This window comes from Rhipicephalus microplus, chromosome 6, assembly GCF_043290135.1.
Source record: "Rhipicephalus microplus isolate Deutch F79 chromosome 6, USDA_Rmic, whole genome shotgun sequence".
Classification (NCBI taxonomy): Eukaryota; Metazoa; Arthropoda; class Arachnida; order Ixodida; family Ixodidae; genus Rhipicephalus; species Rhipicephalus microplus.
The window spans coordinates 200,344,025-200,360,976 of NC_134705.1; the positions used below are offsets into that span (position 1 = coordinate 200,344,025).

At 46.8% G+C, this 16,952-nt stretch overlaps 1 protein-coding gene across 1 annotated transcript; it reads left to right on the forward strand.

The window, feature by feature from the left end:
* The first annotated feature begins 2,213 nt into the window (after nucleotides 1-2,213).
* On the forward strand, nucleotides 2,214-16,169 carry LOC119167885 (lactosylceramide 4-alpha-galactosyltransferase). Its single transcript, XM_075867568.1, has 6 exons — nucleotides 2,214-2,356; nucleotides 3,675-3,790; nucleotides 7,400-7,668; nucleotides 11,554-11,757; nucleotides 12,479-12,697; nucleotides 13,935-16,169. Exons 3-6 carry the CDS (start codon nucleotides 7,627-7,629, stop codon nucleotides 14,166-14,168), a joined length of 699 nt encoding a protein of 232 aa, XP_075723683.1. The 5' UTR covers nucleotides 2,214-2,356; nucleotides 3,675-3,790; nucleotides 7,400-7,626; the 3' UTR covers nucleotides 14,169-16,169.
* Nucleotides 16,170-16,952: the final 783 nt, after the last annotated feature.

The following is a 16,952-nucleotide window of genomic DNA, read 5'->3' on the forward strand; positions in this document are numbered from 1 at the left end:
TTAGTGGAAGCGCCATCACTCGTTATTCGCCACTTGCACGGAGCATTAGGGTGCGTTTTGCTATTTTCAAGTCTTTTCCTGGCTCAAAGTTTGTTGACACGCTCGTTGCTTGATCATAGTAAGTTTGAATAATAGCACCGCTTGACGGGGAGAGAAATTAAAACACACACAAACACACACACAGAGAGAGAGAGAGAGAACGATGTCTTTCTGCCAGAAATATTTATTTTCATGTGCACGCGTGACGCATTTACGTGCATCATGAACAGGTGAAAAAAAGAAACGCCACACCTACGCTGAACACGCAGCACTGTCACAGCGAAGGCTAGAAGGGCGGCCCTGCAAGCACACTCGCAGGACAGACAGACAGACAGACAGACAGACAGACAGACAGACAGACAGACAGACAGACAGACAGACAGACAGACAGACAGACAGACAGACAGACAGACAGACAGACAGACAGACAGACAGACAGACAGACAGACAGACAGACAGACAGACAGACAGACAGACAGACAGACAGACAGACAGATAGACAGATAGACAGATAGACAGATAGATAGATAGATAGATAGATAGATAGATAGATAGATAGATAGATAGATAGATAGATAGATAGATAGACAGACAGACAGACAGACAGACAGACAGACAGACAGACAGACAGACAGACAGACAGACAGACAGATAGATAGATAGATAGATAGATAGATAGATAGATAGATAGATAGATAGATAGATAGATAGATAGATAGATAGATAGATAGATAGATAGATAGATAGATGGATAGATGGATAGATGGATAGATGGATAGATGGATAGATAGATAGATAGATAGATAGATAGATAGATAGATAGATAGATAGATAGATAGATAGATAGATAGATAGATGTGTGGAGTTTAACGTCCCAAAATCACCACATGATTGAGAGACGCCGTAGTGGAGGGCTCCGGAAATTTCGACCACCTAGGGTTCTTTAACGTGCTCCCAAATTTGAGCACACGGGCCTACAGCATTTCCGCCTCCATCGGAAATGCAGCCGTCGCAGCCTTGATTCGATCCCGCGACCTGCGGGTCAGCAGCCGAGTACCTTAGCCACTAGACCACCGCGGTGGGGCGCGTGACAATGTAATAAAGTATTGTGTGGCGTGGTATGTAAAATACAGTGTAGTATGGTATAGTATATATAGTGTATGTAGTGTGTTATGGTGTAGTGTATTTCGAAAAGTTAATTCGAACGCGAAAACTTGACACGATCACTCACACACGCACACACCCATGCATCAAACACACAGCGCTGTGTGTTTGATGCATGGATGTGTGCGTGTGTGAGTGATCGTGTCAAGTTTTCGCGCTCGAACTAACTTTTCGAAAACCTCTACCAACTAGCCCAACAACAAGTTCTCTTAGAATGGTGTAGTGTAGTATAGTAAACCATAGTATAGCAGGGAGTGTGATAGTGAAGTGAGGGGGTCTAATTCACGGGTTCTAACGATTTCCCTCGTCAATATATCTTTCGCCTTGTTTAGAATACTCGCATCCGCAACTGGCCACATTTCTCACAATGGCCAAGCCATTTGCTGTATGTTTGCTCTTAGGAAAACAGGGAAAGGAGGTGCTACCCCTTGTAGTGCCCTCTCCCCTTTTTCTCATTGTTGTGAATTAGAATATAAGTGTAACACATTTTATACCCGTTCGCTGTTGCTGCATTGTGCTAACATTTTGTTTGTGTGCTTCTATTCTTATACGTTGTTATTATCATATTTTGCATCGTGTTTTCGTATACTATCTCTTAGGTTGTATGCAGAACTTTTTTTTTCTTTGGGGGGGGGGGCACCTTTTTGTGATAAAGGGGGAGCAGGGTAGGTAAATGGTCATTTCGAGTTATGAATGCTTGACAAAAAAGTTTGGGAGAGAGCAGGGGGAAGGGGGGGTACATGGGCTCAAAGTTTTACTCCCTGGCTATATGTCATGGCTATACCGCGGAAACGTCATTTTTAAAGGATATCGACCTTGCAAGTGCGCCTCCTGCTGCAGTAATTCCACTACGGCGTTGAAATAAATAAATAAATGAACTAGAGGCGTGCTATCCAGTACACATCGCACAACGCTTGTGAGCAAGCGGCGTATTTATGTATTATCTTGTTTTTGTCGACCGTCGTGCATGGAGTCGTGTTTCGGGCTTATATATCCGGCGGCGCACATTTCCCAGTAAACAGCTGCGCTGTCTGCTCGCCTCGGGCATGCGAAGTACACTGTTGGACGAGACAATTTGTCCTGTATTCAGCCGCGCATTGGTTGTTCCAGCTCGCAGCACCCGAGTTGTTCTGCTCACCTCTTGTATCGATGTGTGAGTAGTATATTCCTTCGCAGTTCTCTACGCGCAATCATAATACTTTTTTTAAGTTTAATAATAGAACAAACAACTCTCGTAAAACAACGATTCCCGAGCGGTTCTTCTTTTTAAGAGACACTCGACAGAAAGATTTTTTTGTGTGTGTGTCATAGTAAATCAGCGTTTCACAATAACAAATTCAGCACTCTTGCAGCGAAAAAACTGTGAGTAAGCGAGCAAACTTGGGTAACTAATGGGCTAATGACGGTGGCGTAGCTATGGGTGGAACACCGGGCTCGTCTTAAACCTATAGAAGGTGAGAAATTTCATTTTTCAGTAAATGTTACAATGCTATTGCGCTGGGAAACATCTGAACGCGCCGACACACCGGCAACCATGTAGCTGACGCCGTGTCGTTCCATCACCCGTTACGCCGTTCGAGTAGACAGCGATGATTAGTAGCATTCAATTTGTGCTGCAACGTATTTTTTTATCTTTCTCTCGGTCATTTGTTAGACGTCGTTTTCGTGATTAAGGGACAGCCGGCTCTAGCGAAGCTTTCGGAAGCGCGAGTCCTCATATTGCAAGTTGGTCGCATTTTTGTGAAATGTAAAATCAGCATGAATGAGACTAACACAAGCGAAGGAACACGCAGGACAAGCATTGACAAACAACCGAGGGTTTTATTGCTTCAACGCAACATAAAGAAAAATGGGCGGGAAATTAAACCCGGCACGTGGAACGTTACTTTTCGCGTTCCGTCCCGTTACAATGTGCAGAAGCTGTTAATCGAAAACATTAGTCATGCGAATGCATGCTTGGGACGTTAAACCCTTCATATCAAATCAGTCATGCGAATGAATTAAGCATGTAAGAGATAGTTAAACCCTTCTCTGCTTAGCTTTATGGGTAACTCGCTAATGTATACGTGTCACCCTTAGTTTGATGGTCAAAGCCTCGGCTGTCAGACGACTGTACATGCTTGTGTATCGTCCTATCACTTTGCCATTTCGAAATTCTGGTGGACAGCTGCACATGCGGGTTGGACATCAAAATTCCAAAACGGCAATATCATATATAGGAAGCGTACGAGCGTCTCTGGTATCATCAGAAAGAAATAAACAAATTAAGACGTTCCCGAGATTTTCATATCTTTCGTATATCTGTTAAACAATATTTCTTCCAGATAAACATACATTCGTCTTTTTTTCCCACCACGTCCTTCCCGTTCGGTGTGATTGGCAGCACTTGTGAACGACGCGGCTTTTGAGCGCCTAGTCAAGCAGAACACGTGCTCCACATTTGCCTGCTCCCCCCCCCTCCTCCCGCACAGGAAGCGTAACCCAAACAGAAAGCATCGGCACAGTGACGACGAGTGCGGGCGGTGAAGCTGCGTTTTCATGCACGGTTCATGCCCGACATTGTGAAGATGCAGGACTTCTACCGAAGGTGAGAAGCTTTTACTCGTTGAATAATATCTGGGGCTCTATGGGACAAAGCCACGATATGATTATGAAGCACGCCGTACTGGTGGGCTCCAGAAATTTTGACCATGGGATGTTTTTACATTCCATAGTCAGATGCTGGCATCGTCCAGTATACGCAAGCCTTTACCGTATCGCCTCCACCGATATGCGACCGCCGCAGCCGGTATCGAACCCGCGACCTCGGGGTTAGCAGCCTAGCACCGTAACAGCTATAGACTTTCATTGTAAAGAACGGCGCAAAACAACAACTTTGTTGTTTCGCGCTGTCTTTTCTTCTTTTTTAATTTGAATGTGTACCAACAAGCTGAAGTTCGCACGCTTCTGGACCACCGTGGCGAGCATATCCGCACTGAATTAAAGGTAAACGTTAGACTAACATCTCCAGCTTTTCATTGAAATACTTCTCTCTTTCTCTCCCGGCAGATTCCGGCTGGGTAAGTGGCCACTAGGATTAAAGATAAACTCATAACCAAATCGTCGTTTTGGAACATCAAACCCTAACAAATATTAATCTTCGGAAGTATGCGCACGTCTCGATTGCCTGAGTTTATTCCGCTATAAGCGCGCAAGCACCAGTGACAACAAAGGCCCCGCCGCGGTGGTCTAGTGGCTAAGGTACTCGGCTGCTGACCCGCAGGTCGCGGGATGGAATCCCGGCTGCGGCGGCTACATTTCCGATGGAGGCGGAAATGTTGTAGGCCCGTGTGCTCAGATTTGGGTGCACGTTAAAGAACCCCAGTTGGTCGAAATGCCCGGAGCCCTCCACTACGGCGTCTCTCATAATCATATGGTGGTTTTGGGACGTTAAACCCAACATATCAATCAAACCAGTGACAACAAGTACTATACATTCATTGTGAAATTCTGGCAGCGCAAACTAACGGTACACAGAAAGACCTGGACACAAACAAACGCTGACTGAAACTTGGATCTGTTCGCAAAAGAGATTTACACCCGGAGAAAAATATGAGTGAAAGGAAAATACCAGAGGGAAAGGGTTCCGCCGAAATGAAGTGTCGTCCAAAAACAACATCTCGAAATCTGAATGCGATAGAAAAATAAAACTGCAACAACTATCAATTGTTCTTTCAAGTTTATGAAAAGGGCTTTCACAATCTTTCTAGTTTGTGTCATGTCCCCAGGATTGTGTCGTTTCTAGTTTGTGGATCAACGTACAGCACAAACGTGCACGAAAATTCCAGTACGCACCACAGTTTGTGCCATGAGTGGACAAATGCAAACCTGTTGCAGGTTAATTTTAGCGTATTTTTAGGAGCTTATTTGCATTTTCCCAGCAAATATAGTGCATTTGCTTTGCTCTTGGTCTATAAGCAAGAAATTCAGATCCAGAGCTTGAGCATTTGGTTAAAGCCCAATTGCTTCTTTGTTTTTTTTTTTCAGAATCTCAAAGCCATTGCTGGTGTTAGGGCTCTCACTGAGTCTGTTCATGTGCTACCTCATCCTTACCGAAAGGGATAAGATACCGACAACGCCGCATTCAGAAGAAACCACTGGCTAGTCATCTTTTTTTTATTGTACCTAGTTTCGAAGGGGGGCAGGGATGTAAGCGTGGCTTTACTATAGCAAACACCAATGGACACCTATAATCTCGCGAGACAGGCTCTGCAGTTGGCAGATTATAGAAGCAGAAAGTATATCTTCATGAGGTTCAGTGTGTATCAGCAACCCAACAGTACACCGTTCAGATAAAGATTTGTGCTTTTTCAGGAAGTAGTGCGAGTGTATGTGAAGGTGCTGACACCGATGAGCAACAGTATATGCACTTGTGGTTTTCGACGAACCTTTGTTTATATTTAGCACTGTCGTTTCGTGTCTTATTTTGCGTTTCCTGCTCTACAAATCACTTCGCTTGAGGCGCGGTCACTGTAAGAAGAAGCGGTATAGCTACGCTCCGTGGTGTAATCACTATCAGAGGCGGTTGGCCGCGCGTCGTCTGCTCGGTTCCTCCAACTTTACCAGAGTGCGCGCTTTAAGTGCGTCCGGCGAAGTAGAATGAGTCGTAGCAGACGACGTGCAGCAAACTACGCATCTGCAGGGACTGATTGCGCTGCGCCGCAACACTTCGCACGGCGCCCGCTTGATGGTCTGAATTTCGGTCCGAAGAGTGCGGGCACACTGTGTTAGTGGCCGCGCCTGTAAAATCAACAGGTCGAACTTGCCACAATTCTGAGTAGTTATTTACTATAACACGAATCGGTATTCTACAGCTTTTACTGTAAAATACCGAGTTATATGGCTAGGAGGAACGAAAAACCGTCCGGCAGCGGTGTCACGAGTGGTCTCCATTGGCTCTGTTATCAGTTACGTCGTTGGCAGCGTCGTACACAAGCACGCGCGCCATTGGCTGCGTTGTGAGTGACGTAAGTCGTCCATTTCGTCACAGCCGTGGCACCGAGTCTCTCCCTAATTACTTTACATGAGTATGCCACGGATAACTATAGAAGAGTGCCGACAATGGAAACGTGAGATAGCTCGCGTTCGTCGGGCTGCAGTCCTAACAGGCCCAGGAGGCCGAGCGCCGGCAGGAGGGGGGGGGGGGGGGTGTTTATGTTTATAAGAAGGAAAAGAAGAGAAAAGTGAGCCTCGTAACTGTCTGCGTCAGGGTGCGACACCTCAGCAGTAGCTCACAAGGGATGGGGGTGAGGAGGAATTAAAAGGATACGAATAAAGGTGTATAGAGAAAGAGAGATGCGCTATATACGCCAGCGAGCGAGGAGATATCAAGGGGATAGGGGAGATGGGAAAGATGGAAACACGGTCACAGGAGTCCGAGGACGGGGCACCACTTGCGAGAGCTCTTGTCGGCGTCAGGAGATGGCGTAGGGAAAGTCCAGTAGGTCAGAGCTACACTGTCGTCGAAGGTCGGCGTCAGCGGATGACGTAGGGCGAGCCCAGTCGGCCAGAGCTACGCTGACAGCAACTGCGTACCGATGATCCGGCAGCCTTCCAAGCCGTGCTGAATCGCGAAAGGGAATGCAAGCGCCCGTGACGGACGGATTCTGCAAACCGCGCCGCTGAGCTAGCTCGCGACAACGCGGTGCTGCGACAACGCGGTGCTTCGCCGGGCGCCCGCTTTCGGCGGGACTTTCCCCCGCGGCACGGTGGCTTCGGATGCGACGCCTGTGACCGACTGTGGTTCGAAAACAACCACTGTGACTACGCATTGCGAAACGCATTCAACCACTCATCATACTCCTCCGCGGTCATACGAGGCACAATAGGCGGCATGTGAAATAAGCACTGGAAAACCCAAGCCAAACGTCTCTAACCCTAACTTCATTGAGAAGCACGAACATGTAACCGATAATTGTGAAAGGCTTCAGTGCCACGTCGGGTTGAACCCACTGCTAAACACTGGGGCCGAACGCTTCAGCTTTCGCTGTTTAACCACCTGTACGAAGAGCTTGTTTGGGCGGGGAGCTTAATTGTTCTCTCCCGCGGCTGCAGTAACTCCCAAATGCGTCATGCTCAAATCAGCCAACGATGATACTTTGGCCCGTGATGCAGAGTTTTTTTTTTAATTCGTGCTCCTATGCATGTCTCATTCCAGGTCGCCCTCTCGGCGCTTCAGAGGTCTGGACAGGCAGCCCCGCCCCCGAAGGGTTCTCCCGAATCTTCTTCCTGGAAACCGGAGGCTACGGCCAACTCAGCTCGCGCGTCGCCTGCGCGGTTGAGTCGGCGGCCAAGCTGCACCCTCACTGGACAGTCCACCTCCTGTCCGCGGGCGGAGAGGACGCGTCACGTGCAAACGTCACCTTGTCGGGACCTTTCGCTCACATGATCAGGTCTATTCCTAACGTCGTGGCGAGCGTCATCAAGGTGAGTGCTGCTGCCCTCCACGTGCACCTTTTTTTTTATCGTGATAGCAATTGCATGAAAACTCTCGGCGGGTTTTTTGTTGTCGCTGTCATGTTCCGCATAAAATACAAATCAATAGGGAGATTTTTTTTTTCAAATAGGGGCTCCAAAAGTTTGAGACCCCACAACCTTTTGCGTGTGGTCGCTTTGAGGCAAGCATATATATAAGCTAAAGCCTGTTTCACATGCGAGCGAACGAGCGGCGGCGGTCGCGGCGATGAGCGGCGGCAGGACGCGCGGACGCGCGTTCGTTTCACATGCGCCGCTGCTACCGCTGCTGTTGCGCGACGCCCGCCGCTCTAGCGAGCAGTGTTGTCCGCGGAAGGCGCCAATCAACCGCTGTTTTCAGTGGTATCTGAAAGCCGTGCTCTCCTTCAAGTGTGCTTCATTTGGCGCCCCTGTGCTACGAGGTTCATCATCAATAGCCGCTCGACTTTTACGCGTATGTACACTGATTGAACTAGTTTTAACATGTATCTTACAACAAATGAGCAACGTTTGCAGCTGCTTTTTGTTTTGTCCTGGCTTTTTCACGTATGATTCTTGTTGCGCGCTCATATAACTGATATAACTGAGCATGGTGAAGCAAAAAAAAAAAAGAGTTAGCTTGTATGCTTTTATTATACAGCTGTTCCAGCTAGGTGAATGCTTAAAAGCTGCGAGCGCGTTTTGCGCAGCACTTCCCAAGTTTCTCCGATTCAATGCTTTTGCTTTCAGCGATTTAATATTGGAACACTGAACGAGGTTTCTGTCAGCCCTGTATACACAACTCGCAAAATTTATACCTAAATTTTTGTGGCTGTTTGCTCGAGTCAAAATATGAGTTTTTATAAAAACTCTAAGTAGTAAGCTTCGGCAGTGTTTGTGGTCACCCTTTGGCTCATGCGAACACATCCTTCATTGGGGTTTTCTGAATGGTCTACATCTCTTCTGGCGCTCGAATTCGTATGCTTCCACCCTAAAGAGTAAGCCTTTTAGATTTTTCAATAATTCAGTAAAGCACTCCAGGATGAAGAGTTTCATCAACGGCAGGTAGCATAATATACGTGATACGCTCGTTGTCCCGGTTCTTTGACTGCTGTATGTACACTTGTGCACGGCGCAGGTAAGGGACTACACAGCAATTCTTGCTTTAGCTTGCATTTGCGTCCATAAATGCTGCGGTGGTGAGCAGGAAAGCCGAAGTATCACATCATTTCACACAACACACCTTTGCCGTCGGGACATAGTGACATTCAATTGGTAGCATTCGACCATGTAATTTAGATGCACGTTTCCAGGCATGTGTTGCTGCCCTGGTGCCTGAAATCAACAGCTGTTCTTCGTTATCTACGCAGTGTATGTTGTGCTCGCGACCGAACATCTATTTTCGCCTAGCCAGCCGCCCATTCCTGCGCTGAATGGCAGGATCTGTCGACAGCCTGTAAACTTGAGCGCTCTGCGGTGCAATTTCTCATTGCGAGAAGAGCGTCGCAGAGGGCGCGAACAAGTCAGCCAGTGTATTAGTGAGAAATCGAGGTGTTGTTAAAGGGGAGAACAAAAATAAAGGCTTTGATGAGTACCTTATTTCCCCGAACCATGACAGGAAGCTTCGCGCCCCTTTCTTGGTTGAGTCACATCACGAAATTCCTTTTCAGAGACCTGTGTGTAATGCTACTTCTCAAGTCCACTACCGTAGAAGCCGTCCTTGCTCTATCGTTCGTGTGAAGCCTTTTATCTATGAACCGCGACACCAAATGTCATCATTTGTTAAACCAGCAACAATTGCTGCGTCATAATAATGTTATTGAAATAAAAAATATTGTTATAACAATGTTATTGAAATTAAAAAAGGCCCCGCACGCGATTGTCACTACGGCGAAAGCATCGTCGAGAGCAACGAAAGGAAAACAGCTGCACTTCGACTTCGCCAGTGAACATGGCCAGTTCAAGCCGCGACGTTTACTTTATGGAACTATGCACGTTCGGCAATTTATTCCCAAAGAATGCTCTTCTTATGGTTCTTGCGGGAATCCTCCATCTTGACGTCCCAAAAAAGTAATCGTTTCTACACTTCTATCAGCGACTTGTTGAAAGCAGTGCGAAACTTTTGTGAGCCGGGGAGAGGACGGATGTCATCTGCTACTCTCGGAGCGAGTTGTTCTGTGGAACCAGTTCCTCGCCGCGCGCGCGTCAACTTCTCGACTCCACCCCCGTCATCACGGGTCAAACGACGTCACTGGTCGCTCTGCCGCTTGTGCCGCTAGCGAATTTTTCCAACTCGGGCGAATTTCACAAGGGCGTCCGCGGTAAAAACCTGTTTTGGCCTGGCGCGGCGGCTGCCGCTCCGCTCTTGGAGCAAAATCGCTCGCATGTGAAACAGGCTTAAGAGGTTTTTAATAAGGTCTGCGGCGCTTTGGGTACTCCACCTGTATTCTAGGTCACTTTAGGCGAGGCCGAGAGCTGTCACTTTAGTGGGCGCCGTACGTCACGTTTGTCTGACGCAAAGCTTTAGGGGCAGCCCGCTAGATTCGAGAAATATTCCCTAACGTAAAAACCAGACCCTGTTTGAGTGTCACGCATGCGCAGTGACCTCGATGCCATTTCTTTGGGGCCACAGAACGATTGGGGCCCCTATTCGAAAACTCCCTATTAACAGGGCCCCGCGCGCCGAATGTTCTATGTGCTATAGGGAAAGCGCGCGAAAGCTGGGGACGAACACGGTTGAAGCAGGCACTAAACGATCCGGCCAATGCGATAACATTGTCCCACGAGCGATTCCTTCCACCGATGACTCTCCAAGCACATAGGAAACGCGCCAGCCGTCTTTCTATCGGAGAAAGAGCATGAAAGTGGGAGAACTTTGCTCTCTGGAGCGTCTGTACGTATTCACTTGAATCGGCATCTTCGAAATCACGCGAGATAAGATCCAAAGAAAAGTTATCTGTCAATCATAGAAAGCAATGAGATCGGGTTAATTGGTATTGATCAGTTATTTCTGAAAGCACGAAAAAGAAAACCACGAGCGACAGTTCCTGTGTTCTTCAGTAAACAGGGGCGGCGCCAGGATGTTTTTACTGGGGGGGGGGGCAACCACGAAAAGTGAGTTCCTCCGGAGGGGGGCAAGCAAGCTCTGCTCCTACTAGGTTTTCAATATATGCTTCCGGGCACTTGGGTGGGCATAGGGGGGCAGGCGAGAATTTTGGGGAAGCTCCAGCCCACCCTTGCCCCCCCCCCCCCTGGCGCCGCCCCTGTCAGTAAAGACTGATTGAACGTACCTTCATGTGAAGATGCTATGTGGCATAGTTAATGAAGAGCTGTAGTAAGTCGCTTGATGTAAACTGTGCAGCACAGGCGGTATACTCTCGGCACAAGTCGCTCAGCTTTTGGTCAGTGATTCTGGCATGATTGTGTGCAGTGGGAAACTGACACGTTCGGTACACAGCCTTTTGGTATACGATGGCTGTCTATAGATGAACAATGATTGTTGCATCTTTCACGAAAACGAAATAAGAGAGTAAAATACGGGTAATTTAAAAGCACTTGTATCTTAAACGCCGAACTAATTCATATACAAAGTTTGAAACGCATCGCTATATTCTTTCAGCTCATGAGTATACAAAGAATATAACGTATGTGCACTAATGCATATTCATACAAATGTTCAAAAACGCACCGCCATGTACTTTTAACATGTATGTTCATGGAAAGTACTGTAACGCATGCAACAGCGCTGCTGTTGGGGCAGTAAATTTTAGAATGAAAACACTGGATCCGAAGAATGATTTACTGTTATCTAGCATCCCATTAGTCCGCACAAGTGCTTAATCAACTCTTTATTTTTTTTCTTTGTACTGTCGGGAGCAGCCACAGGAGGTGTTCCAGGACACCCCACTAGAGGCGTGGTACGAGTCTGGCATCCTGGACACGAGCGCCTTCCCCGTCGAGCACCTAGCCGACGCCCTGAGGCTGGCAGTGGTGTACAAGCTAGGGGGCGTCTACCTCGACATCGACGTCATCGTGATGCGCCCCCTCGACTCGCTGCCACCTTGCGTCTGCCAGTCGCCAGTGGTGAGAGGAGTGTATGCAACTTCTCTTAAGGTCGTGTGCTTAGATTTTCTCTTTCTTTCTTTCTTTCTTTCTTTCTTTCTTTCTTTCTTTCTTTCTTTCTTTCTTTCTTTCTTTCTTTCTTTCATTCTTTCTTTCATTCTTCATTCTTTCTTTCATTCTTCTTTCTTTCTTCATTCTTTCTTCATTCTTTCTTCATTCTTTCTTCTTTCTTTTTTTCTGTCTTTCTTTTTTTCTGTCTTTCTTTTTTTCTGTCTTTCTTTTTTTCTGTCTTTCTTTTTTTCTGTCTTTCTTTCTTTCTGTCTTTTTTTCTGTCTTTCTTTCTTTCTTTCTTTTTTCTTAAAGAACCCCAGGTGGTCGAAATTTCCAGAGCCCTCCACTGCAGCGTCCCTCATATCATCGTTTTGGGACGCAAGCACCACCAATTATTACATTACTATGCAACGCTAAGTAACGCATACAGTGAACTTGCTATTGGTGTGCTTGTGGGTACGGCATATTTTGATCAGGCTTGTGGCGCAAAGAAACAACACACAAGAAAGCAACGAAGGCACGCATACAACGCTCACTCTGTTGCCCAGCCGGGTCCTGTTTCTTCGCGGTGGCGTTATTACACAACTATGCATGACGTCACTTGCAGGTGTGCTGGCGTCGTCGTCTTCAACACGCACCGCCGATCTGAAACCTGTCGTGAATGCTAAAGAAGTATTGAATTTGCGCGCAGGAGAACGGCGACATGGTGAGCAACGCATTCTTGGCGTTTCACCGAGGTGACCCCTTTCTGCTGCATCTCATGCGAACAGTACGCAGCGTGTACAGGCCGCAAGAGTGGAGCTCCATCGGGCCCAAGCTGCTGCGTCTGGTGACGCTGGAGAGATGCGGGGCACAACAGGTGAAGGAGCTGCTAGGACGCAGGTGCGGCGGCGACGACACGGGCTTCACGGTATACAGTCTTAAAAGCTCTCTCTTCAGAGATACATGCGAAGTGAGACTTCGACATTTTGCTGTTTAAAGGCCTCGCATTCATTGCAGTGCGTCAGCACGTGGAGTTTTCTCGCAGTGCCGCACCCTCTCCCCATGAAGAGAGTGGGCACGTAGCTTTACGAAGCCACGCGCCTTCTCTCTCTATTGACCCATTCCATGTTTGTAAACACAGGTAGGCCGACGTCGACATTATGGTTAAAATTATAGCGACGTCCACACGTAACTTCCGCCATAAGCGTTGAGGGCTGCGATGTGCGCCAACAAACAAAGCTACGTTGTGAGACGCGACTCACATGCAACCGCGACACAGCTCGTCGGCATACCGTTTTTCTTTTTTCTTGTTGCTTGACTGAGAACACCACATGCACCATTGAAAACCCAGCAGAAACTGCGGTAGGCAGAGCGTCTTCTGCCTACCATGACAGCGCCACCGCATTTTGTCGTGACGAAATTTCCGTGGAATTTGGCTATGAGGATAAAGCGAAGCGCCGCGTCAGAAAGCCCCGTGCTTTAGGCATTAAGGCTGGCGCAGCCGAAGTTACGTAAATAGGAAGTGGATCTGAGTCGCGGGTGGCATACTTCAAAGTGAGCTGGAGGGAAATTCTTGGAAATCTCGATTAGTGGTGTCAAATGCAAAATTTTTATTTAGTTGGTTAGTCATGATAGCTAATCGCAACGCTCATCAGAAATAACAAAGAAGCAGAAGCATCGTAATAGACGAAAACGCACTCTCATCCCCCCTCTCTGATAAGTCTAACATTATTACTCAGCTGCCCATCACAATATTTATTTTTTGGCACGAAGTACGAGAGATGCTACTAAAAATTGTATTAACTTACCGCCGTGTTACAATGTATATCAATAGAATACGATGGCGCTGTAACGTAGCACTCTGTGAATGCACTCTCTCATTGAAGAATGTTTAAAAGCTTCTGTCACGAATGCTGGCAACGAATGCTATTTGTATCCCCTTTTCGTAATACAGTCATTTGTTTATTCCGAATTTTTTCCTGTAAAAATGATTTACTTACGCGTGTTTAATTATGACGTGCAAAAAGTACGCCGCTCTTGAGTATTTCTTTTCTTATTGGATCCCGAACCAGCTACCAAGTGTATGGATCTAACAGTATTCTGTATAGTGTGTATGCAATAAATCAAATTATTAACGGAATCACCGCAATTTTCGGGGGGCGCAGGTGCTGCCCCACTGGATGTTCTTGCCGGTGCCTTTCGACCGCTGGGAAGCGTTCTTCGTCGCCAACGCCAGTCGCGAAGCGTGGCTCATGTCCTCCGCGAGTTACGTCATGCACGTCTACAACAAGATGAGCTCGAAGACGCCCGCAGTGCCTGGCTGCGCGTACAGGCAAGCGGCCGAGGCCCACTGCCCGGACAGTTTACGGATGTCTTTAGAAAAGCTGGGTACCTTCTGACATCTGAGAGCAGGACTTCCCGAATGCCGAGTCTCGGATGCCCCATTTCCGGATACAAGGTTAATGGATGTTCAGTCCATGGGTGCCAAGTTAACCATATGTTCAGTCCCCGAATGTCCGCTTCGTGATGTCAAGTTGCCGGATGTTCAATCCCCGTATGCTCAGTTTGGAATGTCAAGTTACCAGATGTCCAGTCTTCGAATGTCAAGTTAACCGGATGTTCAGTTCCCGGATGTTCAGTTTCAGATGTCAAGTTCCCGTTCAGTTAACAAACATTCGGGAACCGGACTTCGTCAAGGCAGCGCGCCCAAAGGCGATTGGCCGATTACTTCGGCCCACACCATATTATCATACTAGTTATAGCTGGCGAAGAGGGACACTGCACTCACTCAACCACAATGGGGACTAATAATATTTTATTTAATGATATCGCAGAAGTTCTGCTTAAGAACTATAGCAGGCAGGTTGCGAAAAAGTTTTCATGAACCAAATTATTCCGAAAGAACGACAAAAGGGGCAGTACGATAAATGACACCTTAAGATAGTGTAAAAGTACTATACTAAACCTGATTCAAATCTATCCTGGGTTGGTGCTATTACTTCAGTATTGGCGAGATTATTTCTGACACTTTTATGTCTTGTTTTTAATCGCTCAGGTTTTCATGAATTCTAGCATCTGTGAAAATCAGTAGCCGGTTATGTAGCCGGCTAAGATAGCCGGCTAAGATCTTCTAGGCAAGATACTGTAATAACAATATTAATAAAACAATTGGGACAGATATGCACTGGTCATGCGAAGAGAGAAAACAGCTGAGTTGGTGCTCTTTCCTTCCTCCTTACCCTCACTTTCCATTGTCACCCACCTCTCCTCCTCCTTTAACCATTCCTCCTCACCATGTTCTTAAAAGCGTCTAAATTCTCCTGTAGACAGAAAACTGCATTTATGTAGATGATCAACCGACACCTACGCAATCATTTTTAAGCTGGCTGCAGCACTGCTTGAGATTCCAGTCAAACAAGGGTTATACTTTCTCCAAGTGGTTAGGAAAAGGAAAAGAAGATAAAAGTGCAGCCCGTAACTGTATATTCTTAAGATGACACCTCAACAGGTGGGCACGGGGCTGGAGCAATGGGAATAAAATGTATAGGTAAGGCAATTAAAGGCAAAAAAGATGAAGAAAATAAATGGGCGCTCGAACAACGTCGCGCAGCCAACCGAGAAAGCCACCGAGAAAGCCAAGGCTTAGTGATGCGCACAATTTAACACGAGCAATAAGAAGAGAGGGACCTCACAAACTGGTGATGCAAGTCCGTTTGGCTCCGATTGTAGCGCCGCTTCAGAGGGCTAATTCTAAGGCGCCACGAAGTCTCCAAACTTATCTGTCGCTCACGAGGGTCATACTTTTCCCCAGCGCAAGCTTTATGAATGTTATGGGTTCAGGAAGTCTGCAAGGGTCGCTGGAAACGCACAGTGCCTTCTCCATGTCGTCCAGGAAGAGCCATCTAGTTTGGCGTTCGTCCAGGCTCCAGCAAGAATGTCATCCGAGATAGCGAGCATCGATTCGTCACCGTCAGTCCGTGAGCCAACGATCAAGCAGCCTGCAATCGCCACACGACATTCATGGCACCTTTGATGGAATGGTCGCAAATGCAGTGACTTTCCTTCTGTTTTGTGTTCGCAGTGAGAACTTCGACGATGACGCGTGAATAGTTCATTAGCGTGAAGAAAAAAAAACTGAAGTACAACTCTTGGGACGACGTGCAAAACTTTAAAACTTCTACCATGTTTTTATTTATTTATACTTGATGCTCTTTATTGTTTTTTACAGTTCTTTTTGTCTCTTTGGGATTGTATACCAAGTTTGAACTGAGCGCAGGTTAGCTCTGTATGTTCTGAAGGAAACGTTCTGTGTTCGTTTCTAAAGTTTACCTCATTGAGCGATTGTGGTTGCGCTTTCAACTACAATATATATACAATAAATCTCGTTAATTCGCTTCCAATCAATGCGGAATTTCTGATAATTCAGATGTGCTTTATGGTACGGACCAGCATATGCAGTACGGTGAAGAAGTTCAGCACTGGTGAACCTGCCGCAGCTGGTTCCTGGCTGTTTCAGTTGTGTCCTTGTAAGTTTGTGCATATAAGGGTTTGTCAAAAAGGGTTCCGCTTAAACTGTAGGGGTTCCACAGGCGCCTCCTTGGGGTACCGCGAGTCTCTGATTAATTTTTCCTGGTTCTACACTCGCCAAGTCACTCGGATGACGAACTCGAGCAGGGTTTCCTGGGACCATCATGCCTGAAACCCCCTGGTGAATATATATGACTGTTCACGCGTGAATGTTAGAAGTGAAGGTAGGGAAAACGGGGACAGTCGCAACAAGCTGGTCTTCCAATTTACTCTGTCTTTTTCAGCACACATATCCTACATCTAATAATAATAACGTGATTCTGAAAAAAATTGACAAAAACATGCACACAGCACTTGGTAGACTGACTAATTGACAGCTGCGTTACCTGCGTGAGGTATGCAGTACCTGATTAGAGTTAGTCTTTTATCACTCGTCCAGCCATTCCCGGGATTTGGAAGGGATGAATGGGTGCTATGAGCGTCCCTTTTATAATGGAGTGGAGACATATGTACCACCAGGCTTGACAAAAAATACCCCCCATTCCCCCCCCCCTTTGAAGTTGTCCTAATACCTTGCCTACTTGGATTAATTTTACTTTATTATAGAAAGAAAAACGACGTAAGTTCAATGACCGCTATAGATCCTCTTACGACAA